General features: G+C 41.3%; 1 protein-coding gene across 6 annotated transcripts in view; it reads right to left on the bottom strand.

The window, feature by feature from the left end:
• The window catches only part of HDX (highly divergent homeobox), a 40176-nt gene that overhangs the window by 1194 nt on the left and 13638 nt on the right, over positions 1-25344 (bottom strand). For 5 of the 6 annotated variants that reach the window (XM_035113867.2, XM_060270523.1, XM_035113864.2 and 2 more), the window contains 6 exons: positions 22057-22110; positions 18342-18488; positions 11916-12123; positions 7343-7422; positions 6986-7063; positions 631-753 (listed from right to left, as the gene is read on the bottom strand). In XM_035113867.2, the coding sequence (XP_034969758.1) occupies positions 631-753; positions 6986-7063; positions 7343-7422; positions 11916-12123; positions 18342-18488; positions 22057-22110 (690 nt within the window). The remainder of the gene's footprint in view (positions 1-630; positions 754-6985; positions 7064-7342; positions 7423-11915; positions 12124-18341; positions 18489-22056; positions 22111-25344) is intronic. The other variant, XM_060270522.1, reaches the window with a different exon arrangement.

Consider the following 25344-nt stretch of genomic DNA (forward strand, 5'->3'; position numbering starts at 1 on the left):
AGCCTGCCTGACTATAAAATCTTTTTCATAATAAACAATTAAAAATTATTTCTCTCTCTCTCTTTTCTTCCCTGAGGGTATTCAGCTAGGGAGGAGCAGTGAGAATGTGAGTTACATTTATAGCTTTTTATCACAATTTCTATTTCCTACCCTAAACAATAAAGTCTGCCCATGTGAGAGAACCACTGCACCTATCTCTGATATTTCTCAGGCTTCATTCACTCAGCAGGGGTGATCATGCCTGAAACTTGTACCCATTTCTGGCAGGAAAGAAAAAAGAGAGTTCAACGATTCCTTGCATAAAAAGCCTGGCATGGATCTGCCTGAAATTTTGCAAGCGAAATTCACGTGGGATATGCTCTCTTGCCTGCAAATTTCATCCCTCTATGTGAAAAGGAAAAAAAACTGTATAGAGGTTTGTAGGTTCTCAATTAGTCAATAGGAACAAAAATGAGCTTCATATTTACAGATCAGATTCAGACTCAAACAAAAAATTAAATCAGAATGGCACAGAGTGGATCTGAAGCAGACTGGACCGCTTCCAAGTGCTAGAGATACAAGGCAAAATTTGTGGTTACTACACACCTCTATAAAATAAGATCTTCTCTGCTGTTTACGCTTTCCTCTTACCTTCTGCTGTTCTTTATCATCCATTTTGATAGCAAGTATCAAACGCCGAGTGAAAGCCTGTAGCTCAAAATATTTCTTTTTTTCATGCTCCAGTTCTTCTTCAACGAACCTTACTTCTTGGGTCTAAGCGGAGAGGGGGGGGGGAATTACATATATATGCACAACTCCAAAGATCATCTTTGGTCTTTGAGTACAATGAACCAAACTGTTCCCTTTGTTAATCGTATGCAGAGCAAACTCACTGAAATTAAAGGACTAACACAGGCTATTCAGTTCCAAGTCAGATTGAGATGAATAAAACCCCTAGCTGTTTCTTTGGGGGTTTTTTTTAAAAGGAGATTATGTTGCAAATACATGGTAATAATTGAATGGAGTTCTACTTGAAAATTTGAAAGTACACAAGGAACAGTATCAACAATGGGCAAAAATCGAGAGAGAGAATGCTTAACAGATATTCTCTACCTGAGGCTACCAAAGTGTCTAGTCTAATCAGGTCTGCTTGTGTTCAGATTCCAAAAACCCTGTTCAGGTAAGTTGGGAACAGGTTAACACTCATGAGTGGAGAGGAGGAAGAGCCCTCGGGATTGGTACAAAGTATCTTCTGCCTAGTGAACAGAGACGTACTTCCAGCCTGCTTCAACCAAGGCTCCAAGTCAAACTACAGCCCCAGTTGTTTATTGCAGAGCGCCTAATTTGGAGCAAGGGGCAGCATAATTGGGCACCTGCCAAGAAACCAATGCCAATCGGTGGAGCTTTCTGGCTTTGCTGCTCCTTCTTGTGATTGCTGCTCGTCCACCTGCCTTCTCTGAATGCATGAGCAGTGACTGAGAAGGAGCCCATCTCTGTCTCTATGGGAAGATGGCACCAATCAGGGCCTGGAGGAGAGGCAAGAGCAGCAAGACTGGCGAGGAGCAGATACAGCCCACTCAAGGAGAAGACTGGTGATTGAGCGGCAGCAGCATTCAGAGCCTCAAGACAGCACGAACCAAAGTGCGGAAAGGTACTCCCTTAAGGAGTCCGGGGGCGTTGCCAAGTCCGAAGCCGTGGTAGGTGAGGGCCAGAGGGCACGCCCCTAACAGTGGCCCCAGGATGAGCTCCTAGTTGGTGCATCGCAGGACTCATCCAACGGTGGTTAACCTTTCACAGACTGCCAGCAGAGCGGGCTGGAGTCGGATATAGTCGGTTAGATCCAATGCCTAGGCCAATACCTCTCCTCATCCGTAATCAATAAAGTTGTGGCCTTTCATGCCCATTAACCTTATGCAATGTGTCTGGTGTTTTTATTTCTCGGGGAGGCATCGGGGTATCGCCACACAACTGCAACTTTTACAACTAGAAGAGTGAATGGCTTCACACTAGGGAATGGTGATGGGAGCTCCAGCAAGTCCAGAGGAGTGAGGAGGAGCTAAGTTGATAGCCCTTTTTGCTCCCTGCAAATTTCCATTTCTCCTCTTCATTGGCCTGCAAACAGATTAGCCTGCAGTGCTTCTACCACCACCTCCCCACCTCCAGTTCTCTTACTACAGGGGAGTGATACAAGGATGACATTCCACAAGGCTCATTCAACAAACACTGCTGTGAGTACGACACTAGAAATATTGCACAGGTATCCACTGTGATTCCTCTTAAGAGGGCTTGATGGGGCGCTCCCCTCCCCCCTTTAAAAATGTGAGCTTTCCTAAATGAAAGGTGTGAAGAAAGACAGTGCGCAGAAAAACATTTCAGCAAGCATGAACGATTTCTCTTTCCTCATTTGTGAGGATGACTTGCAAATTAGAACTCCACAGTGTTCTTTCTGAGCAAATATATTTTGAGGGCAGAGCAGTCGTGTGACGGGGAAGTTCAGCACTGGGCTATGAAAGGATTGATTGTTACATTCCTCATTTAATACAACGGGGGGGGATATAAAAAGGGAACATTTTAAAACAAAGAACAGATCAAATCTGGACAAGTAAAGTATGTGAAGAGCATACATTTGTCTTGTTTACACATACAGCCAAGTAGTTGCAGGACATTTGATTAATACCCTTAAGAACATTCTCACCAAAGGTTTTCCACTGTGGCTAATAAGATGCCCATTAGCAGGACCTGAAAGTCACACAGTCACTCTCTCTCTCTCTCTCTCTCTCACACACACACACACACAAGCAAATGACATTCAGTGGTATTGTGCCAAAAAATGTCTCCTGCACTTCTTTTACAATTCTCTATCAACTAATGATTGATGAAATTGCATTTGAATATTATTAAAGGGGACAGAAAATGACAGTGGAAATTTCTTATGTGTCAGATGGATGGTTTTTGTTGTCCTTACTTTACTTTTATGGTGTCCAAGTGGTGGTCTGAGTTCCCTTCTTCCCATCTATGTGTCATTTCTTTGATTATCTGTATGCACTCTTAAACCTTCCTGGGTGCCTGCATTTTACGAAAGCCCCATAATATTCTCAGTTTGCTTTCCTGTAAGCACATGAAGCTGGGGAGGCTGCCTACTGTCTACCTGACAGCTGTTCACTGTTTTGTTTTTAAATGAAGTCTTTTTACTTTTTAAAGAAATCAGTGTGAAGTTTGTTTTTAATACCAAAAGGAAGAACTTCCCTTAAAAATGAAAGCAGTGGGTGCCATCTTGGCTTCCCATGCTGCAGTTAAAGCTCAGGGAAATATGTCATGAGGTTAACTTCTCCCACAGGGCTTTTTCAGGCAACTGGAGGGGCTGCAGAAATAATTAATGAAAAGGAAAAATACATGTATCCACACATGTATAAATACATGTATCCACCACCACCTTGCAGCAATAAAGTAAGTTCAATGCTGTAGATATTGAAATTATAAAGAAATCCTATATCTCCCAAGAGGCAGAAAAACAGGAGCCCCTTTCACAGGGGATGAAAACTTTGGTCAAACTGGAGGACATGTTTCTGTACAGCATTCTGATTCAGTGGCAGACATCCCATGAATATGGGAGCTCCATTCAGACATCAGAAGAGGGAGGGATCTTCCCACATCCCTCCAGCTTCTCATTCTTTGCTATGGTTGGAGTATTTAAATACCATACGATATTCAGTGAAGAAAGATTGTAATTTGGTAGATTGGTTTGGTGTTGTTCTTTTATTCCACAATTATACATTGCTTTGTCTTTGACAAAAAATCCAATAGAACTTTTTTTAAGACATCAGAACAAATACCTGATGACCTGATGACCTAGTCTCTATGAATTTGTCTACTCTCCTTTTAAAGACACCTATATGAGCGGCCATCAATGTAGCAGTGGATTTCATGTATTAATTTTGCACTGTGTTAAGATTACTGTATTCTGAAGGTTACAAGCCTGATGCTTGTTATCCTTACATTTGAAAGGCAATGACTTTTTCAAGTTCAAATAAAGGATGGTGTTAACTACCCTTATAGCCCAGTCCTACAGATGTCTGCAAAGGCTGTTGCCTCAGCCACCTTTTAACTAGTAGTGCCAAGCAAATCAGCATCCTTAATTGGCATATTGTGGTTTGCTCTGGGTTGAGGACTTCAGAATCACATAACTGTAGTGTCGGAAAGGGACCACAAGGGTTATCTATAGTTTAACCCAGACGTCGGCAACGTTTTCAGGCCATGGGCTGGAGAATTCCCATGGACTATTGTTCATGGGCCGGACATGCACAGAAGCCATTTCTGTCGTCGCACTGCCCATGTCCGGAACACCGAAAATGGCTTCTGTGCATGTCCGCAGAGCCGGAAATGGCTTCTGCAGCTGCGCAGACGCGATTTCTGTCACTGTGCTGCCCATGTCTGGAATGCCAGAAATGGCTTCTGCGCGTGTCTGCACAGGTGCCATTTCTGGCACCGCTTGGCGAGTCCCCGCGTCGGTTTAGTGCAGCGCACGGGGGACTTGCTGAGCAGGCGGCTCGGTTCACGGGCAGTCCATGGGCCGGATAAACAGCCTTCATAGGCCACATCCGGCCCATGGGCCAGAAGTTGCCGACCTATGGTCTAACCCCATGCAATGCAGGAATCTTTCACCCAATGTGGGGCTCGAACCCCCAAACCCTGAGATTAAGAGCTTCATGCTCTACCTACTATGCTATCCCTTATGAACTTGGCACTTACATTTCTGATAACTGTCAAACAACTTTTTAAAAAACCAAATCTGCTGTAGGGGTTCCAATGAATTCTTTTTGAAGTCCTAACTGGAAATAAAGTTAATCATCAATTTCAAAGTGACTCCAGTTTAGAAATTTTAAAATATTGGCATTGAATTTTAAAAAAGCTAATAGGGCTCATCAGACCTGATAACGCTAACTAAAATTTATCTCTGGGCTATGAGGAAGCCCAGAGGTAGGAGGAAAAAACAAAGACAAACCAGAAAGCAAAAAATGTCCTAATGAAATACTGAGCTCATCCTAAATAATGGGAGGGGATCCGGTGTACCCCAATAGTATTAACACATTTTAAAAACTAAAACAGCAAATAATGAATCAGTGTTGCAGTTTTAACCCCTACAGAGCTTTGTAGGGAATATGTCGATTTTTGATTATTTTTACAAAACCAGAAAACCCTACTCCAGAAATCTTGAAATGGTGTAACCACAAAAAGTTGGGGGAAAGGCAAATTATTTTCCCTACCCTAGTTTAAGAAGCTGGTGGAGATCAAATAGACTCCAGTTAGCATAGGTGTTTGCCTGTTTTCATTTAGCAGTAAAGCAAACTGCAATAGCTTCACAAGTTAAATGTATTTTATTTTATTTTATTTTTAAAAGAAGGGTGGGCTGGGGGCAGCGATAAACCACTACTGTACAACTGGCCCCTTAACTGAGGAAAACAGGCAGTACAAAGTGGCTTTCAAATCAGCTGTTGTGGGGTCCACATAAAGGTTGGGGGAGTGTTAAAAAGCTTATCCAGTTTCTTACTGGTTAAAAAAGCTTGTGGGACACCTATGAAAGCAAACATGCATATTTATGCAAAGGGACTATGTGACCAAGAAGCCCACATGTCAAAACCTAATAAAAAAATAAACAATCGTGGTTTTGTAGGACATACTGTCACAACAAGACATTCAGTATTGTGACAAGTGACATTAAGAAAAGGTCATTTCCACATACACACACATTCATTCAGCATTGCTCTTATCCTGAAGGCAGAGTTCAGAAATTAATGCATGGACATCAATTATGCACACATTGTGTGTGATTTAAAGACATTACTCATTTCAGTGTAGGTAAAGTTCTAGTAAAAATACATATTTTATTCTAACACCAACTGAAATTTGTTTGAGGGCGTCTGAATTGAAAGTAAGCCACCCCCAATTCTTATGTACACATGTAACCTTTCGCAATTTTGGCAAAAAAACAGTTGTCACGGTTTCCAACTGCTTTTGCTCATATAGCATCAAAAGCAAATGTTCAGCTGTAATCTGCAAGCTGCTGAAATTGGAATAGCCTTCTGTCTTCAAAGCAATCAGCAGCCTCTTCCTAAACACTAGGTCTTGCGCCATCTGCCTGTGAGCATGCAATAATATCCCCACAAACTTCAATGCATCCTCATGACATTGCACTGTTTTAGTTGGCAATATTCCCCTTCCTCATCACTCACCCACCCTCAAGTTCCTGCACACTGTACATTTTAGGATACAGACATTAAGCAGAAATGGGTTGCCTCAAAAGGTTAATGGGTCACACACTGTTTGGTAATAACAGAACAGCAGAATTGTTGTATTGTGCAACTGAAATAAATTCCTTATCTCTCTCCCTTCCATTAACAGCTCACCAGTGTTAAGCATAGCTGCCAAGTTATCCCTTTTTTAAAGGGATTTTCCCTTATGCTGAATAGGCTTCCTCACGAGAAAAGGGAAAACTTGGCAGCTATGGTTAAGGCAAAAATGAAAATAGATTAGTTTTCATTTTGCAGAATGCCCCATATATAATGGGTTATGTCCACTCAGAGTAGATGCTAAGTTAGTCATGTCCATTAATTCCAATGGGTCTACTCTGACATTGGATGCATTAAAAATAGGTTGTTCCATATAGTGCCTAAGTTTATAATAAAGTTTATAATAAGTTTATAATCAACTGTATTTTAGTTGGCTCATCTGTTCCTATGTTAGTTTTTTCAGTTCCCCCAGAGAAAGCTGCCTTCAACTGAATAATGTTGGGCTTTCAATATTTTGTTTAAAAAACCCTGTTATCATTAAGTAAACATTTGATGTCTTGTGTCTTTCTTTGCTTCTTTTGAATTTCTTTCGAACTAATTCTGTCCTTTCAGGCTCCTATTTCGATTCCTTGAACAAAGCCTGCACTTTAAGTTTAAGCTGATTAATCACCTTTCTATTTGTAAACAAATGTTAGCTGTTTTCTACAGGAGTTACTTACTTTGAATTCCAGAAGACAACTCAATTGGTCTATTTCACTTATCATACCATCTTCTTCATCGTCTATGATTTGTATTGTCTGAAAAGGCAAATGGTGCTTTTCATTTTGAAATCAAAAAGGTACTGACATATGATTAGAACATCAGATGCCCCTGCATCTTTTTGGTTGTTTTTAACCCATTGAGAGGTTTTCAGGATGTGTGACTCTGTGCACATCATGGTTTCTGCATTTGCATAAAAGAGCCTTGAATATGGAACCTACCAGAAAACCACTGGAAAAATCTGTGGCCCTTCATACATCAGCCCATCAGAGTAACTGGATTTAATCAAACTATTAAGTTTTAGGAAACATCCGTACCACATTATTGTCAGTTACAGTAGCTTGGTCCTCTTCTCTGTGGCCAGTGTCTTCATTCTGAAGAACTTCACTTTGTTCTTCTACAGAAATGAAACAAAATATGTGTTTCTAGAATAAGTTCCTGAATTCATAAGGTGTCAAGCAATTCACACCTTACAGTGAGGGGGAAAATATTTGATCCCCTGCTAAATTTGCCCTCTGGCGAAGAAATGACCAGTCCATAATTTTAATGGTAGGTTTATTGTAGCTGTGAGAGACTGAGTAACAACGGGGGAAACCCAGAAGACAAAAGTCAGAGATTGATGTGCATTATAATGAGTGAAATAAGTATTTGATCCCCTTACAACCAGCCAGGTTGTCAGGCTGGTTACATGGTATCTTCACTGTATGTAATGAGCTGAGATCAGAAGCACCTGCTGTAAGGGAGAGGTCTTACCTGTAATCCCAGCTTGTTACAGTACCTGTACAAAAGACACCTGTCAACAGACGCAATCAATCCAGCAGATTCCAAAGTAGCCACCATGACCAAGACCAAAGAGCTGTCCAAGGATGTCAGGAACAAGATTGTAGACCTGCACAAGGCTGGACTGGGCTACAAGACTATTGCCAAGCAACTTAGTGAGAAGGTGACAACAGTTAGTGCAGTAATTCGCAAATGGAAGAAACACAAAATAACTGTCAACCTCCCTTGGTCTGGGGCTCCATGCAAGATCTCATCTCGTGGAGTTGCCATGATCAGGAGAACAGTGATGAAGCAGCCCAGAACATGGGAACTTGTGAATGATCTCAGGGCAGCTGGGACCACAGTCACCATGAAAACAGTTGGTAGCACACTACACAGTGAAGGACTGAGATCTTGCAGAGCCTGCAAGGTCCCCTTGCTCAAGACAGGCCCGTCTGCAGTTTGCCAATGCACATCTGAATGACCCAGAGGAGAACTGGGTGAAAGTGTTGTGGTCAGATGAGACCAAAATCGAGCTCTTTGGCATCAACTCACCGTGTTTGGAGGAGGAGGAATGCTGCCTATGACCCCAAGAACACCATCCTCACTGTCAAACATGGAGGGGGGTGTTTTGCTTTGGGGGTGTTTTTCTGCTAAGGGGACAGGACACCTTCACCGCATTGAAGGGACGATGGACGGGACCATGTACCATCAAATCTTGGGTGAGCACCTCCTTCCCTCAGCCAGGGCATTGAAAATGGGTCGAGGGTGGGTATTCCAGCATGACAATGACCCAAAACACACGGTCAAGGCAACAAAGGAGTGGCTCAAGAAGAAGCACATTAAGGTCCTGGAGTGGCCTAGCCAGTCTCCAGACCTTAATCCCATCGAAAATCTGTGGAGGGAGCTGAAGGTTCGAGTAGCTACACATCAGCCTTGAAATCTTACTGACTTGGAGAGGATCTGCAAAGAGGAGTGGGACAAAATACCTCCTGAAATGTGTGCAAACTTGGTGGCCACCTACAAGAAACATCTGACCTCTAATTGCCAACAAGGGTTTTGCCACCAAGTACTAAGTCATCTTTTGCAAAGGGATCAAATACTTATTTCACTCATTATAATGCACATCAATTTCTGACTTTTGTCTTCTGGGTTTCTGAGGGTTTTCCTGTTGTTATTCTGTCTCTCACAGCTACAATAAACCTACCATTAAAATTATGGACTGGCCATTTATTCGTCAAAGGGCAAATTTAGCAGGGGATCAAATACTTCCCCCCCTCATTGTACGGAGAAAAAAAAATGCTGCCCATTTCACACACACCATACTTTTTTCCAGCACTGAATTCAACCTGGAAGCTTATAGTAATGATCTGTTCTCCAAATACAACCTCCACCGCCTATTAATTTACACAATCAAAAAAAATAACCTTTAGTTAACATAGATGTTCTGGACTATTAAGTGGTCATATTCTGAAGCTAACATTGTTAGAAACTGCAATAATCTTACAAACTATAGTCCAGCTATAAGGATCACTATGCCATCACCATGGGATGGTAAACGAATTTCATTTTAAGGATTATCTGTATCAAAGCACATTACTCAATCCAAAACAGTAGCCAAGTCCCACCAAAATTCAACTACACAAGACAGGTAAAACAGTGCATACTGAATGGCAGATCCATTGTATGTCCTAGAGTCCCAGTGGTGTCTCTCTAAGTTAGGGGTGGGGAATCTTTTTCAACTCAAGGGCTGTATTTTGCCATGGTCAACCTTCCAGGGCTGTGTGCCAGGTATGGATGGGGTCAGAGGTAAAAGGGGCAGGGCAGTGGACGTATTTACAGTGGGCTACACTCCAGTCACACAAAGATTTCTATACATACACATACTTCAGGCATATTAGAGTTAAAGGACACATTATGGCAAGCTATACTTGAGCTTTGTGCAGGGATAGCAAGGTTGTGGCCTAGAGAGAGTTCCAAGGGCCTCACAGTAAGGCCTGGAGGGCGACATTCACCTCTGATTGAACAAGTTTTGAGCTTTGTGTGTGTATGGATAATAACCAAGCCTCTTTTTATTCTGCTCCTAAGAAATTCTGTATTTATCCTGCAGCTGTGTGGGGTATTGATTACAATCATCTTCTTCCTGCCTCTCCCTGGCAGTTCCATCTCATAAGTGTCAGAGTGCCAGACCCAATTAATATTAAGGCAGCTTTTCACTTGAATTGCAGAGTGTTCTGACTATTTCTCTACTGTCCTGTTGAAGGAGGTGCTTCCTTTACCCCAAGGCAGAGAAGATCTGCAGACTTTGTTAACTTACTTGGCTTTCAGTCATCTTCAACCAATTTCTATGTTGTTATCTTATTCTTTTTATAATTGAAATTCTGAAAAACCCAGCACAAGTTTGCTCCCAACATTTCTCGTGTTTTTCAGCCACTTTCTCGGCAAGTTGTTCAAACAAAACAATAAGATCAAGCCTGGCATACAAATCTGCAAATGTGTCTATTTTTTATTTTTATTTTTTTTGAAGTTCAGGAGCCAAAGTCTGTGTTGGTTTGCTCTAGTCAGAAACACCAGGAGCAATTAGGTGAACATGTAAAGCTAGTGAAATGTGGAACTTCACTCCTAATATGCAAGTTCACTCCTAACTAAATAAGTTGTTGGTTCTTCCGTTTTGTAACACTGCATCAAAATCAATGCTGTTGTGGCTCTACCACCTGCCATTTCACTTGGGCAAGGAACTGGCTTTTTGTTAAGGGGTCACTGTCATACCCCTTCTCTCCTGAAAGGCCAGCCACCCTGTTACACAGCTGGCCCTGCCTGTTGTTCAACTGATTAATGGGAGATGTTCAAAAATACTGATACTGACCACCACCCTGACTGGGGCTGGTTTCCACACTAGGAATGGGGCTTGAAGAGGCAGGCATTTTCTAGACATCTTCCCATGTGGCAGGCACTTTGATGCCTCTTCCTTGAGTAGAACTAATATCTTGAGGTGGGATGGGGGAAAGCCACCTACACAAACCATGCTGCAGTTATCAGTGCTTTTCTTCTAGGAAAAAAAGGTTCCAGTACTGTGTACCCTTGAGTAACCCCAGAAAAACAGCACTGGCAGTTACCATTCTTAATCACACCCTCATAAATCTGGAACAAACTAATGAGGATGCAAAGAATCTACCAAGCAGCTAGCTTTATCCTACATCCTCATGGCAACAACAATGTATTCAATCCAGAGAGGTGCCTGAACAATCCTCTCTGACCCTGAGGGACAAAACCACATTCACTGTGACTCGAAGATCCAGCTCTCACTCCTTGACATGTGGTTTTTGTAAATGTGTACAATGGCACTTTGCCTTCCACATGCAATATGAGCCTCATTTCAACTGAGCGCATGTTTTCTTCTAGCAAATCCTGCTTTCTCCACTTCTAACTTTCAGCTGTGTTTTCAGTTGGCAAAGTGTTATAGCTCAGTGGTATGCCCAGTAGCAGCCAGAGGTGTAAGCAAAGGCGAGGAGCCATTTCACACTTGACTTCTGAATGGCAAGCATCACTGAGGCAGGAGCACGGCAAGGGGAACTGAAGGCAGCACATGCAAGCAGTGAAGTCAATCCAACACTTCTGCCATCATCCCCACCGAACAACAGGCTCTCTACGCCTCATCCATCCCCCACTCAGTAAGCAGCAGCAGTGCTTGCTATCTGCAAGTCAGGTGTGCAACACCACACTGCCTTCACTGCCCAACTGACTACTACAAGGAATGCCATTTGCTTTGTGTGCAAAATGTCCCAAGTTCAATCCCGGGCATCTCCAGGTGGGACTGGGAAAGACCCCATCTGAAACTCTGGAGAGCTGCTGCCAGTCAACATAGTCAATGAGGTAGGTGGGGGAGCCAATGGTCTGACATTTTATAAGGCTGCTTCCTTATCTTTTGAGGATTTCCCTGGGCTAAAGGAAAACTTTGTAATCCTGAACATATTTAGATTTAGCCCCAAGTAAATGCATCTAGGATCAAAATGCTAGTTACTTCCTGGGAGTAGCTTTGGGATAAAGGGAGGCAACATTCAGCAACATTCAGACTATTAGGATAAGATTGAACAGAAATAACAATATAATACTAGTGACAAGTTTGAATACCTTGTGAGCTTCCTTCTGATAAACATATTGAAACTTCATCATTCCTGTCATTATCATCTCCAACATCTGTCGAAGCATCATCTTCTGGAATGGTTATTGATCTACTGCTGGAATCAGATTGATTGGGGAAAAAAGCAGGGCCACCTAGAGGAGGGAGGACTTCAATTCCCATTAGACGATATTTTCGTCTTCGATTCCCAATCCAAGTCTTGTAATGAGAAGCAGACATGGAGAATATCAGAAGTTGTAACTAATTCTGTATAATAGTATAACTTTGTGTTAATGGAAATTTTACTTCTGTATGCACGCTACTGTATTTCTTTGTAGCTTTTTTAAATTAAAAAATCAATAAAAATATACTAAAAGAAGAAGTTATAATTGATTCAGAAGTTGGAAACAGTTCTGCCTACTGTTTTCCTGGCACTAAAGAACAGGTAGAGGTTCCCCAAAGATACAAGGCAGCAGCAAGAGTCAGAATTGGAGCATATGACCATAGTGTGGTGTCAACTCTACTGGCTCCCCATTTACTTCTGGGCCCAATTCGAAGTGCAGACCTTTAATGCCCTAAGCAGCCTGGATATAGGATATTTTAACAGGAGTGGGGAACTGATAGCCTTCCGGTTGGTGGGATACAATTTCCATCATCCCTGACCACTGGCTATGCTGCCTGGGACTGATGGCATCTCAAGCCAACATAATCTAGAGGGCCTCAAATTCCACATTCGTCTTAAGGACTGCCTCCTTCCACAGGAGCCTACATGCTCCAATAGATCTTCAGCTGAGGTCCTGAATCCATGCCCCTGTTATCTGATATGCTCAAAAATGATAATGCAGAGATGGAAAAAGTTCAGAAAAGGGCAACCAAAATAATCAAGGAGATGGAGCAACTCCCGTATGAGGAAAGGCTGCAGAGTTTGGGACCTTTTGGAGAAAAGGCAAGTAAGAGAGGCAAGTGATAAGAAGTTTATAAAAGAATGCCTGGCATGGAGAGAGTGGACAGAGAAAAGCTTTTTCTCCCCTCATTTGTAACATTAGAACTTATAGACATCCAATGAAGCTAAATGTTGGAAGATTTGTGAAAGATAAAAGAAAGTACTTCTTCACAAGATACATAAAGTATGGAACTCACAGTGACAGCCACCAACCTATACGGCTTTAGAAAATAATCTGACAAATTCATGGCAATCAATGGCTACTAGCTATGATGGCTATTATCTGCCTCCACAGTTGAAGGTAGTAATCCTCTGAATATCAGTTGCTGGAAACCATAGTAGGAGAAAGTAATCTTGTGCTCAGGTCCTGCTTGAGGACCGGGTTGGTCCATAGGCATCGGGTGGCCACTGTGAAAAGATGATGCTGGACTAGAGTGGCCATTAACTTGATCCAATAGGCTCTTCTTATGTTCTTATAAAGTAAGGCTGGTGAATATGTGGAATAAGGTCTTTCTGAACACCAAATCTAGGTTTTGGAACTCTCTTCCCCTGGGTGCTTGCTTGGTCCTTCACCCAATCTCTTATAAAGACCCCTCTTGGGGGGCTTTTGGGGAGTACATAGCATCATTTGAATACTGTTGTGTCCTTGTTGGTTGCTTGCCAGCCACTAAGATGGTCACTGATATAGACCTCATCAAAATGTTTCCATGAGATGGCCAATCCTCTGCATGGTTACAGCCAATCAACATACACAGCTGCATCTCATGGTACAGAACCGGGGCACTGCAGACAGCAAGTGGGGGAGTTGTACGTCTAAAAGCTCTTCCTCTCACAATCTCCTTGCTCTTTTCTTGCATGACAGAATGGCACTAATAAAAATATATAGCTCTCTTTTAAATATTTAACCTCAGCAGACTAACAGCTTAAAAGCTATGCTTTATTTAGTGGTTTTCCATTTTTAGAATGGTGAACTATGGTGAGGCATTACTGCACCCTCAACAGATCAGTGAAATACTAAGTCAAAAACACAAGGGCTCATGAATTGCTTCTTCAGCTGGAAAGTCAACTCCTTCAACAAATCAAAGTTGTTTTGTGTGTTTTTAAAACAAAACAGAACAAAACCCAATATGCTTGAATTAATTGTTGATTGAATTAAACTGCACTTGCCAGAGACCTACTTAGTCTTTTTGAAAAGATAGTATTTCCATTATGGCAATGTTTAATTGAACTCTCGCAGAATGAAAAGGAAGTGGTGGGGGTGGTGAACCTACAAATAAAACATTGCTAAAGAAGCACCTTAGTCCTGGGGAGGAAAGTAAGGTATGTAGAATTTAGGTATCAAGAGGCAGAAAAAAAGAACTGATATCATCATGTCTCTTTTCTCACAAATTCACTATGGCTGAAACAGCTGATTAGAAATTATCTGTCCAGAAAAATCTTGCATCCTTCCTAGATAGTTATGAAAGGGCTTTAGAATGGGAGCCTAGTAACTGCACTGGTATTTTCACCCTAGCCTAACAATGCCTAACTCTGGAGCTCTTGTTAGGGCCAAATGGCTCATTAACTACTTTCTGCTTTCTACCCTACCATCCTCACCACCCTGCCTAGACCCTAGATCTATCCATGTGATGCTTCTGCAAGTCAGCTGAGAATCTGGCCAGATCACACAAGGCTCCTGTATGTTGGCTACCACATTCCTACATCATAGTTGCTTATCGGGTCACCATCCTCAGCCCCTCTAAAGCACCCTAGTTATTATAGCATAGTTTCCATGAAGCTGAAGTAACCTTCCAGGTCTGCAAGAGGTATCTTGGAAGATAAATCTCATTTCTTTTTTTGATAGTTACAAGCTTGGTAGATCAGAGGAATTCTTTGGACATAGTGTATCTTGATTTCAGTAAGGCTTTTGACAAAGTCCCCCATTATATTTTTGAAGAAAAGCTGGTAAAATATGGACTGGACGACATAACAGTTAGATGGATTTGTTTCCTTGTGATCCTGGAAAAAAGTGACAAGAGGGGTGCCGTGGGATTTTGTTCTGGGTCCATTGTTTGACATCTTTATAAAAGACTTGGATGAAGTAATTGAGAGGATGCTCATCAAATGTGCAGACAACACCAAATTGGGAGAGGTAGCCTATGCTGTGGAAGACAGAACTGAGATTCCAGATGACCTCAACAGATTGGAATAATGGCTAAAAACTTTAAAAAAAACTAAAGAGAGAGAATTTCAATGGAAGAAATTTCAAGTTCTACACTTAGGCAGGAAGAACCAGCTGCACAAATATAGGATGAGAACCACCTGGACTGCCAGTAGTACATTCTAAAACGATATAGGGTAGACAACATGCTTAATGAGTCAAAAGATGTAGCAGCAAAAAAGAAGGCTGCATTAACAGAAGTACAGTGTTCAGATCACATCTGGAGTCCTGTGTCCAGTCTCAAGCACCACAATTTAAGAAGGATATTGACAAGCTGGAATGTGTGCAGAGGAGGGCAACCAAGATGATCAAGGGTCTGGAAACTAAGCCTTATGAGGAACGATTGAGAGGACTGCATGTGTTTAGCCTGGTAAAGAGGAAACCAAGAGGAGACATGATAGCCATCTTACAATCTCAAGGGCTCCTGCATGGAGGATGGAGCCAGCTTGTTTTCTTCTGCTTTGGAGGGTAGGACCTGAACCAGTGGCTTCAAGTTATGAAAGAGGAGATCCCAACTAAACACCAGGAAGAACTTTTTGGAAGTAAGAGCCGTTAAGACAGTGGAACAGACTTCCATATGAAGTGGTGGACTGTATTTCCTTTGATGTGTTCAAGCAAAAGTTGGATGTCCATCTGTCATGTATGATCTAGTTGAGATTCCTGCATTGCAGGGGGTTGGGCTTGATGACCTTCAGGATCCGTTCCAACTCTACAATCCTTTGATTCTATTATATGTTAGCTGGCTGCTGAGGTGCCAGTCCCTGGCAGGCCCTACACTGATGCATGCTCTTTCTACCCTTTCCTGAAAAATACTGGGTGCTTTACAGTGAAGGTCTGAAGTTTAGCATAATGTCACTCTGTGGGAAATTAACAGCAGCAGCTCCCAGATATCAGCAGGAGCCACCCAGCATTCCCTGGTATGCTGCTGCCAGGCACTAGCAGCTAAGTCTGCCAGCCAGACACTTTGCCAAGGACCCCCTACACCTTGCCTTGTAAGGACACCAGTTAAGGAAGTCAGCAGACAACATCTTTTGACAACTGCTGCTCATAATCAACTTTGTAGCAGAACAGCAATTTCCCCCCCCCTGAAAAGTTTCTTAATGGTTAAATGGGCCAGATCCTTATGTCTTCCACACACCCTAAGCCAACGTATCTTTATTTGCCCCACACCCACACGGCAGGCAGGTGAATCTTAGCTGAAATGGCCTCGTAAGCCATTTGAGTCTAACTAGGTTCACAGACCAGGGGCTACCACCTTTGCCTCTGCATATTTTCTGCCCTCAATTTCTGTTAACCACTATTCCCAGCTGAGCACCATCGTATTGCTAATCATTAGCACATTGGTTGGCACCTAGAATCTGCACCATTTTCCAAAGTGCTGATTCGACAACTTTCAACTGATTGTAGAGACTGCAAGTGTTACAAGACCAAAAATCACTTTTGCAGTGTTTGACCTGCGTCAGTTGTTTCACACATGCAAACCACTAGCTGAAACATAATCAATGATTAAGGGGTGTGCAGATCTTTGCTATCATTTTTGGAGATTCAGAAGGCAGTCAAATTTGGGGTTAATAGTTCTGCATAAGGAATGACTAACCAAAGAAAAACTAATTAAGTTTCCCAGTGGTCGGGAGATGGAATTTCAACACTATCTACCACTCCTTTTTTTCCACACCTAGCCACCTGTAGACCAATTACACTGAAGTTACACAATTTAATGTATCCTAAGGACCACCTTCACCCACAGCTGCCCCTCCTACACTCAGTTCAACACCTGAGGTCCTACTTCATGTCTCTCCTCCAACTGAGGTTCATGAGCTGAGAAAGAGGAGCAACACATTTTCAATTGTGGCATTGCCTGCCCTATGGAGGCTGTCACTGCGTGCCTTCCGGCACCTGGTGAAAACCTGGCTCTTTACAGGCCTTTTGAGAGAAGCTACTGAACATCTGTTCTGCCTGCTGATTTTCTTGTAACACTTTATCATGCTGCTTTATGTTGCATGGATTACATGTACAGGCATTCTGGGTTCTGGGTCATTGTACACATGCATGAAATCATGTGCAATTGAAACACCCCATTCCATCCCGCTGCCACCTCATTCAGCCCACAACCTGCCCCTACCCCACCCCCGTTCTGCCCTTTTAGTGATGTCTTATAATTTTTGTAGGTCACTTCCAGGTTCGGCACTGTGCGTGTGTGCGCAATCGTGCACATATCTGTTGAACCTAAAATGGTGGTTGCCTGTATCTAAATCCTCCTGTGTGCTCTGAGTTCCCCTAGTGGAAGGAAAGAAGGGCAGAAATTTCTAAAATAAACACTGACATTTAAGTCCTACTGAGTGCAGTGGGCTAAGTAGGCCTGGATATCAGTTATCTCTACGTCACTGAGTTAGACCAGGCTGTTGCTCTCCCTAACATGCTCCTCCCTACACACCTTTAGGATATGCTAACATTTCCCAAAGTATTTTCCCTCTTTTGAAATTTCAACAACGCAGAATGAAACACTGCAAAATATGTTTAGCTGCTCTGCATACTTCATTTTGGGAACAAAATCTAGGTTTTCCTGCTTTAGTATTGGGGGAAGAGGGGGCAGCCAGAGAAAGGACACAGAATACATAAATTCCTGAATATTAATGTTGTTTGGAAATATATATACAAACATATATTTTGGGGAAAATGCTTCTATCTGCTTTAGGTAATTTTTACCAATTTGTTATTTTAAAGATAATGATGAATATAATCATCATCATCATCACTGTGAGACAACAAGATAAAGTGGTTAGGGGAAGATTTTGATTCTGATTCCTACTCAGCCATTAAGCTCACTGTTGGAGCAGTCAGGGTACCAAGCAGAGGTCTTTCACAACTCAAGGTGAGTGACAATGAACATAGGACCAGACACATGCAAAGGATTACTCCCAACACAGAACTGTATTGCTCTCTTACAAAATAAAATAAAACTCAGCTCCCTTTTGCTTCACAAGGAGCTTTTAAATTTTGACTAACTGCACAAGTTATTCCTTTTCAGTTCTGCAGAAAGTCTTTGCTTGTTTTAAAATCCCAGTCCAACTGGACTGTCAAGTATGCAGCTCGTGCTGCCAATTGATAAAAGTCTCACCTGAGGGATTTTAACTATAAATAGACAGGAAACAGAGCAAGAGAGCACTTCCTAACGTGGCCATTCATTATGTAACACGTGCAGTCTATTTCAGTCTACCTCATGTAATTTTTCAAAAAAAGCTTTCATCTAGGCTATTTTCTGCAACCAGAAACGGGAGGACTGGAGGTTCTTACCCGTACTATTTCACAGTCAACATTTAACTCCGCAGCGACTGCTTCAATTTTCTCTCTGCAAATTGCACCAAGGCTCGTCATGCCCCTGTCCCAGTATCTCTTAAGGGTAGCTAAATCCCGGTCACTGAATTGTGTACGGTCCTGTAGCTGTAAATCAAGCACACACTTTATTTTTTAATTAAGTACTAGAAAGGAGACAACAATTGAAAATGAAGGTGTTCCATGTGGTGTTGCAAAGTCAAAAATTAAAGCCCAGTTTCTAACTCTTCAAACCGATGAAGCTTGCACTTGGTTTCGTTCATAACATTTTAACAGAGAAATCTCATTTGAATAAAATGATAAATACCATGTAGATTAGGCTGGTGATAAAGCACATGCCTGGTCACTTCCGGTCACTAAACACCAGCCCCAAATAAGAGGCATTATACCACCCACCCAAGTGGTTCAGGGTTGGACTTTGGCAAACTTGAGAAGGAAGACGACTCTAAAACTGGAGAACAGCCAGCAGGGCACCTCACTATGCAAAATGATTTTTAAGTGACATGGTGACTGTCACCAACCAAGAATTAGGAAGCAGGTGGTTAAAAAAAAGAAATCCATGTAAACAAGCTCCTTGACTGAAGATTTCACTTTGCCCTTTAAAGCACCACTGTCTGCTAAATCATTCACATCTTGCCTGGCCTTAAATTCATCAGTCATGTTATACAGATTCTGAAGGACAGGTTGTCAGACGGTTTTCTGGCAAAGAACTTCAATTAATACACTATAAAAAGCAGCCCTTGTGGCTAAGTAGAAGCTGCCTCTCTGTCATGCTCAAGATTACATATGGTTTCTCATGTGTGAAGGTCAACATTTGTTTCTTTTCAACATTGGGTAAGGGATGGCCTGCAAACAGCACTGACTCTTTTGAAGGGCTTCCTTTCCCTGTCCCCATACCCTGAATACTAAGCAGCATATAAATATCTGAAATAAATAATAAACACACCTTCTAAGCACCATGCAAAAATATCTCTTATGCCACGGCATAGGCAATGTTGTGCTGAAGTTAACGCTCACAATTCTTTAACCAAAGCTAAAGATTCTTTAGCTTCACTTGCATCACAACTACCGTAGGAGAAAACAGAGGTATGGGATGCAGAGATGTTTATCAATGCCTTGCTATTAGCCTTAAAATTACCCTTTCTTTTAACTATCTGGCATCATATTCTCCAGCTAATTAAGACCATGTTCACTTGAGCAGCTAAAATCCCAAAATTTCTTTCATGCTTGTGGTATTCCACTAAGAAAGGAGTTAAGGTGAAGATTCCTGAGCAGTTTTTTTTTCCAGAGTAGGCAACCTCAATCCTCTCTGGAGTTCCTGCCTCAATTATACAAAGACTGAAACCCCTGGGACAGCATCAAGCACAACTGCAAATACTTAAAGACTGTGCCTGACCATATATAAGAAAAGCTTCAATTTTTAGATTCTCTGACCTGTAGTAAGGCACCATATCAAAAGCTTCCCCATTCAGGAACTATTATTGTGCACTTACTCAATTTATTAATCCCTTTACACATAAGCAGTTTACAAAATTTGAAGAGCATAAAGCATGATATAAAATAAAAAGAAAAATGCATTAAAATGAAAGTAATTAACCTATCAAACAAACCAAATATGAGATCCTACACATGCACAGTGGCACATACAAGGGTGCTTCCATGGGATTAGAATTTATTTTCCAGGGCTAGCATACTACACATTCTCCTTGCAAGATTACATTAAGAAGTGGACTGAATCCTCTTGGTAGAGGGGACTGTAAGTGTCTGTCAATGCTCCACCAGTATGTGAGGGGTTTTGCTCAAATTTATTGATTTAACAAAATTAATATACTACGTATTCAAACTAACAAACTTTGAGAGATTTACATAGATGATTTCAAATGAGAGTCAGGAAAGCAGTAACCTATGGATAAGGCCCTAGATAATAAAATGTAACTCTTCAAAAGCAATAAATTCCAGGATACTAAATGCTTGGGTGTTATATCCTGGGGAAAACAAGAGCAGGTTTTCCTACTCTCCTGCAAACTTCCCAAAATCATTTAGTTGGTCTTTGTTAGAAACAAGATGCTGGAATAGATGAACTCTTCATCTGATTCAGGAGGATTCTTATGTTCTGAAAAATAGGATTGCACTGCCCCACTCCCACAAAGAGTCAATGGAAAAGAAGCTCAGCTGAAAGAAAATTTTTGACAGCACAGATGAGAACAAGGTGGGTCAGTACATGCTCCAACTCATTCAACACACACATAATTTAGCTGTATTTGCGGTATTTGCGGTATTTGCCCCTTTCCTAGCAGTCATTGATATTTGGGGGAATATGATCCTGAAAGTATCAAGAAGATGAATCTCTATACAGTGTTCCAGGTTTGGGTCAAAATCTATCTGCAGCTCACTTAAAAATGGCATTCAAGAGTGTCCTAGGTCACAAAACCAATGGAGCAATTTTGTTGTCCTAGCAGAACTGGAGACATAACATACTTTACCCTTTTAGCAAATCTCATTTGAATGCAATTTCCTTGTGCAAAATAGAGAAATTATATGAAAGTCTAGAAATTGTGTCATTTGTTAAGACTACAGCATCTACAAACAGGTTTAAAATTGCTTTAAAAGCATATTCAATTGCAGAGATTCAGGCTATTTAATGACACCACAAATTAATAGTTAGATAGTTAACCAACAACACTAAAAGCAGAATCTGTGCACTCTTGTTTTTCCATGGTAGATTTAGAGTTATTGCTGAATTGAAAGATTTATAGTTCTGTCATTGCATTTTCCTTTCGCTATGTGCCAGACAGCCTGGGTTTCATTCTCTCTAAATTAATTAAATGAGACAGAAAAGGAGAAGGGAAAACTATTTAGAGGCACACAGAATGTAAGAGGAGAACATTCAATAGTTAGTTGAAATAGACTATAAATTCTAAATATGAAGGTTTTACTTTGAGAGCCATCCATTAGAGACGTCTTTGTTACTCTTGCCATTAGCAATGCTCATCTCCTTTTAAGTCTTATTCTGCATTTCCAAAGGGCTATGCCATGCTATTTTTCACTCCACTGAGCTTTCCCAGTTGATTTTAGTGACACCAATCCATCACTAGAATTATTTGACAACTGGAAATACATTGCAGTCCATCTTACAAAAGGAGGATTCCTAACAGCAGGTTTAATTTTGAAGTTTTATTGCTTTTGTCATTATTTAAGCCAACAGTGAGAAATCCGTGTTGATATAGCTAGCTATTAATAAAATATAGGAAACATTACTGTCAATGGGGAGACTTTTAGGATCTCCATGAATGCAGATGATAATCTTCACCCTTTCTCATTCACTACTGTCAGCGTTGACAGAGATGCTTAGAGCATTTTACAAGGTTGCAAGTTAAGTGTAACATAAATCAGAATTACTATCAATGGCAAAGGCAATGTGAATATGCAAAGTTGCTTGGAAAGACAGTGCATACTTCTGACTGTGGGTTACACATATCCAACAATGTCATCTCTGCACTTTGACAAGAGATGCTGAGGAAGCAGGAAGGGGGCTGTGGGTGAGGAGGAAAGATTTCCTTTCAAGACAAAACTTTATTAAAAAACCCTATTCGTATTAGCTTAAAAGTTCTAAGCTTAAAATACCTAATCTAAGTCTGCACTTTGTTCACTTACTGCTTCAGTGAGAAGTACTTACTGCTCTTTTTCGTGAACTCCCCATAGTCCAAGGCGCAGGAAGATTTCCTGAAACCTGAGGAAAGAAAAAGAATATTCTTCAAAATGAATTTGGGAAGATACATCTGTTGTCACAGATGAGGGAAACTGTACTTGTTCATCTGGAACTGGTCCACTCTCCACAGGCCAGTCACCTGGAGTCAAGTGATTCAACTTTAAAGGGTGAATCATCTTCTTCCTTTCTAGTCATGGATTTACATTTCGTGCCAAATTTAAAAGATACCAAATACAAGCCCCACATGCAGAGGAACAACTGGGAGCACATTCTAAAGCTGTGGCTCTACCTGTCCTACCCCTGACATTATAAGATGTCAAGTGTGGGAACAGGTGGGCTTCAGGAGTCAGAGATTTCTCCATTTCTGATACTGAGCTTGGCTGTTGTCTTGACTATCTTATGTTGCCAGTGTCTTGGAAGTCCATCCTGGTGATATTAAGCCCAAACAAACAAACAAACAAACAACTCTCACATTAATCTAGGTACCATCATCCTCAAGTCCATGTTCCCCTACAATGAATCCAAATGTCATCTGAAGTCTGAATCACTCAGTTAGGCACCTGAATGAGAATCCCTGCTTCAGCTGACCTGGAGAAGGCTATCCAATGAAAAGGCTATCCAATGAAAAATCTTCACACTTAGATTGGCAACAAGATTCTCAGATGGCTGTTGTTCATATGTAACCTTGGTTGTTTCTCAAACAGATAAAAGTCATTTTCATGTGTGTAGTCCTTCCAGCACTCTGTTCCCAGACCTGGTGTGTAGCGATAATTTATGCCACCATCCTTTGTCCATTCACATTCCACTCCTTTGAAAACATTCCTTCTGTTGTTTAAGGCCTTACTGAGCTATAAATAGATCACCGACAAGATACCTGCTCCACCATTACAACTCTGGGGATTATTTTCCTCAGCCCGCCAGTTAAGGAACAAAGTCACATATATAAAGTCCTGTCAGATATAATTAGCAGTCCTTTGTCTTGCCAAATTACTCTATCCTGCACTCCTGGTTCAGTCCAAAGATAATTTAAATAGGGTCCATTACCTCGGTCAGGAGGGGAGGGTATAGAAAAACATTGTAAAAACCCTTTGTTGAGCATAAATCCTTTCTTTTCCTCAGTTTCACACAAAATAACATCATAACGACTACACACGATTCTTTTGTTTTGCAGGGGAGGTCAAGGAAGAAAAAGACCATTTGGGAACCACATAAAAGCAAACATTGCCTTGCCTCCCACTTCCATTCCAGCTGCTGTGAGGATTGTCATGCTTGTTAAAAATCATTTCAATACCTTTATAGCTCAAATCCAGTCCTTTCAACAGCTGATTAATTGTAGCTCATTATCACATGCCATTTCAGGAGTGCCCCTTAATTAATGCCAACATTCCAATTTCTTGAGGAACTGATCACAGATCATTTGCCATGCCATTTGCCATTAAAGACACTCTGCAACAGATAGATGTGGACAGGTGTCTGGTAAAGTGCTTTTATAGCCTAGTAGCTTGTACACGGTTGGGCACAAGCCTTGGGCCAGTATACCTGAAGGAGCATCTCCACCCACATCGTTCAGCCCAGACAAAGAGGTCCAGCTCCTGTAGCTTTGCTTCTCGCAGTGAGGGAACCTTCTGGCAGTTCCCTCACTGCGAGAAGCAAAGCTACAGGGAACCAGGCAGACGGCCTTCTCAGTAGTGGCACCCGCCCTGTGGAACGCCCTCCCACCAGATGTCAAGGAAATAAACAACTATCTGACTTTTAGAAGACATCTGAAGGCAGCCCTGTTTAGCAAAGTTTGGGTGGGGTATAAATTATTATTATTTTTATCATCATCATCATCATCATCACTGAGAGAGACTGCTGTGGCTTGTCCCATTCCTAGCACAGCAAATAGTTTGGAAGCTTCCAAGCCAAGGCTACTTTGACTTGGCACGGCTGTAGCCCTGCACACTACCAGTGTTTTCTATGCATGCCACGCTACAGGAGCAAGGTTTGCTTCTGAAAGTGAATGACTATTTTTCAAGTGTACTCTATTAAAAAATACTAATAGAATTTTTATTAAGAACACACTATTTTAAAGTCTTTTAAAATAAAATATCAAAAGTACTACATCTCAAGACACAAACATTTCATCCCAAAGGAAAAGTACATTTCAATATCTAGAAGTATCACATTGCTGAACATAATGCAATACTATTTCTACTGGCAAAAATTTGCATGCAGTGAAAGCCATTAGCAATTTGTTCCTCTATAATCAGATTTTGTTACATTGAAATTGCCAAGATAAAATGAGCTCTGTTCCCAGTCAATGGCTTTTCATAATCAAGCAAAAGATCACAATTGTTCTGGTTTTCAAACTGGAAAAATAACCCGTAATTAGCCTATCAACCTTTTCCATGAAACATACCCCACAGGTTTTTATTCTTTTATTACCCAAAGAAATCTAAACTCTACTGTGAAAAGCAAATTAACAAGCAGGATTTGGAATGGCAGGAGATAACCACAACACTAACCTGTATCATCTAAATAGAAAGCATTTTTGCTTAGTGTTTTTTTAAAAAAAAACACAAAATAAAACCAAAAACATTAAGACAGTTGTTTCTGTAACTGAAGTGCTAGTCCAAAAGCCCACAATCTATGCTCTTCAAATATTAGATCTATGTCAGGGGTGGGGCTGTTTCCCCACATTTTGTGATCTCACAGAAAACCCACCCAAAGGCGGTTTTTAGCCCCATAAGAAAGCTTCCACTGATCTCCTAATGGAAGCTTTGTAAGGAATGGAAATTTGATAGAAACAGTGCACAAGGAAATAATCCATTCACCATGATCCTGGATCCAGATTGGAGGCCCCTCCCAAACAGAAACATTGCACATTAAAGGCTTGCAAATATTGAACACAATCTCCAAGTTAAAAAATCAGAAACTAGCTTTTTTTTCATAGTGGTACTAAGAAACACTATGGATAAATTACCCTCGAAAACGTGTTTACTAGAACAAAGTTTTGGTCACTCATTTGATGGGGAAAGTGTTCTGATGAGGGGAGGGGGAGAATTCTATGCCACTAAAATTTGACTGGTTTGAAGGACAAGCCACCTAGAACATAAATAGGCCTATTTTACTACTGACGGAGGGACACTGCTGACCATTCACTAAATAATAATAAATAATAATAATAATAATAAATTTATTATTTATACCCTGCTCATCTGGCTGAGCTTCCCCAGCCACTCTGGGCGGCTCCCAACATAATATTAAAAACAT

Source organism: Zootoca vivipara, chromosome Z (genome assembly GCF_963506605.1).
Source record: "Zootoca vivipara chromosome Z, rZooViv1.1, whole genome shotgun sequence".
Taxonomy (NCBI): Eukaryota; Metazoa; Chordata; class Lepidosauria; order Squamata; family Lacertidae; genus Zootoca; species Zootoca vivipara.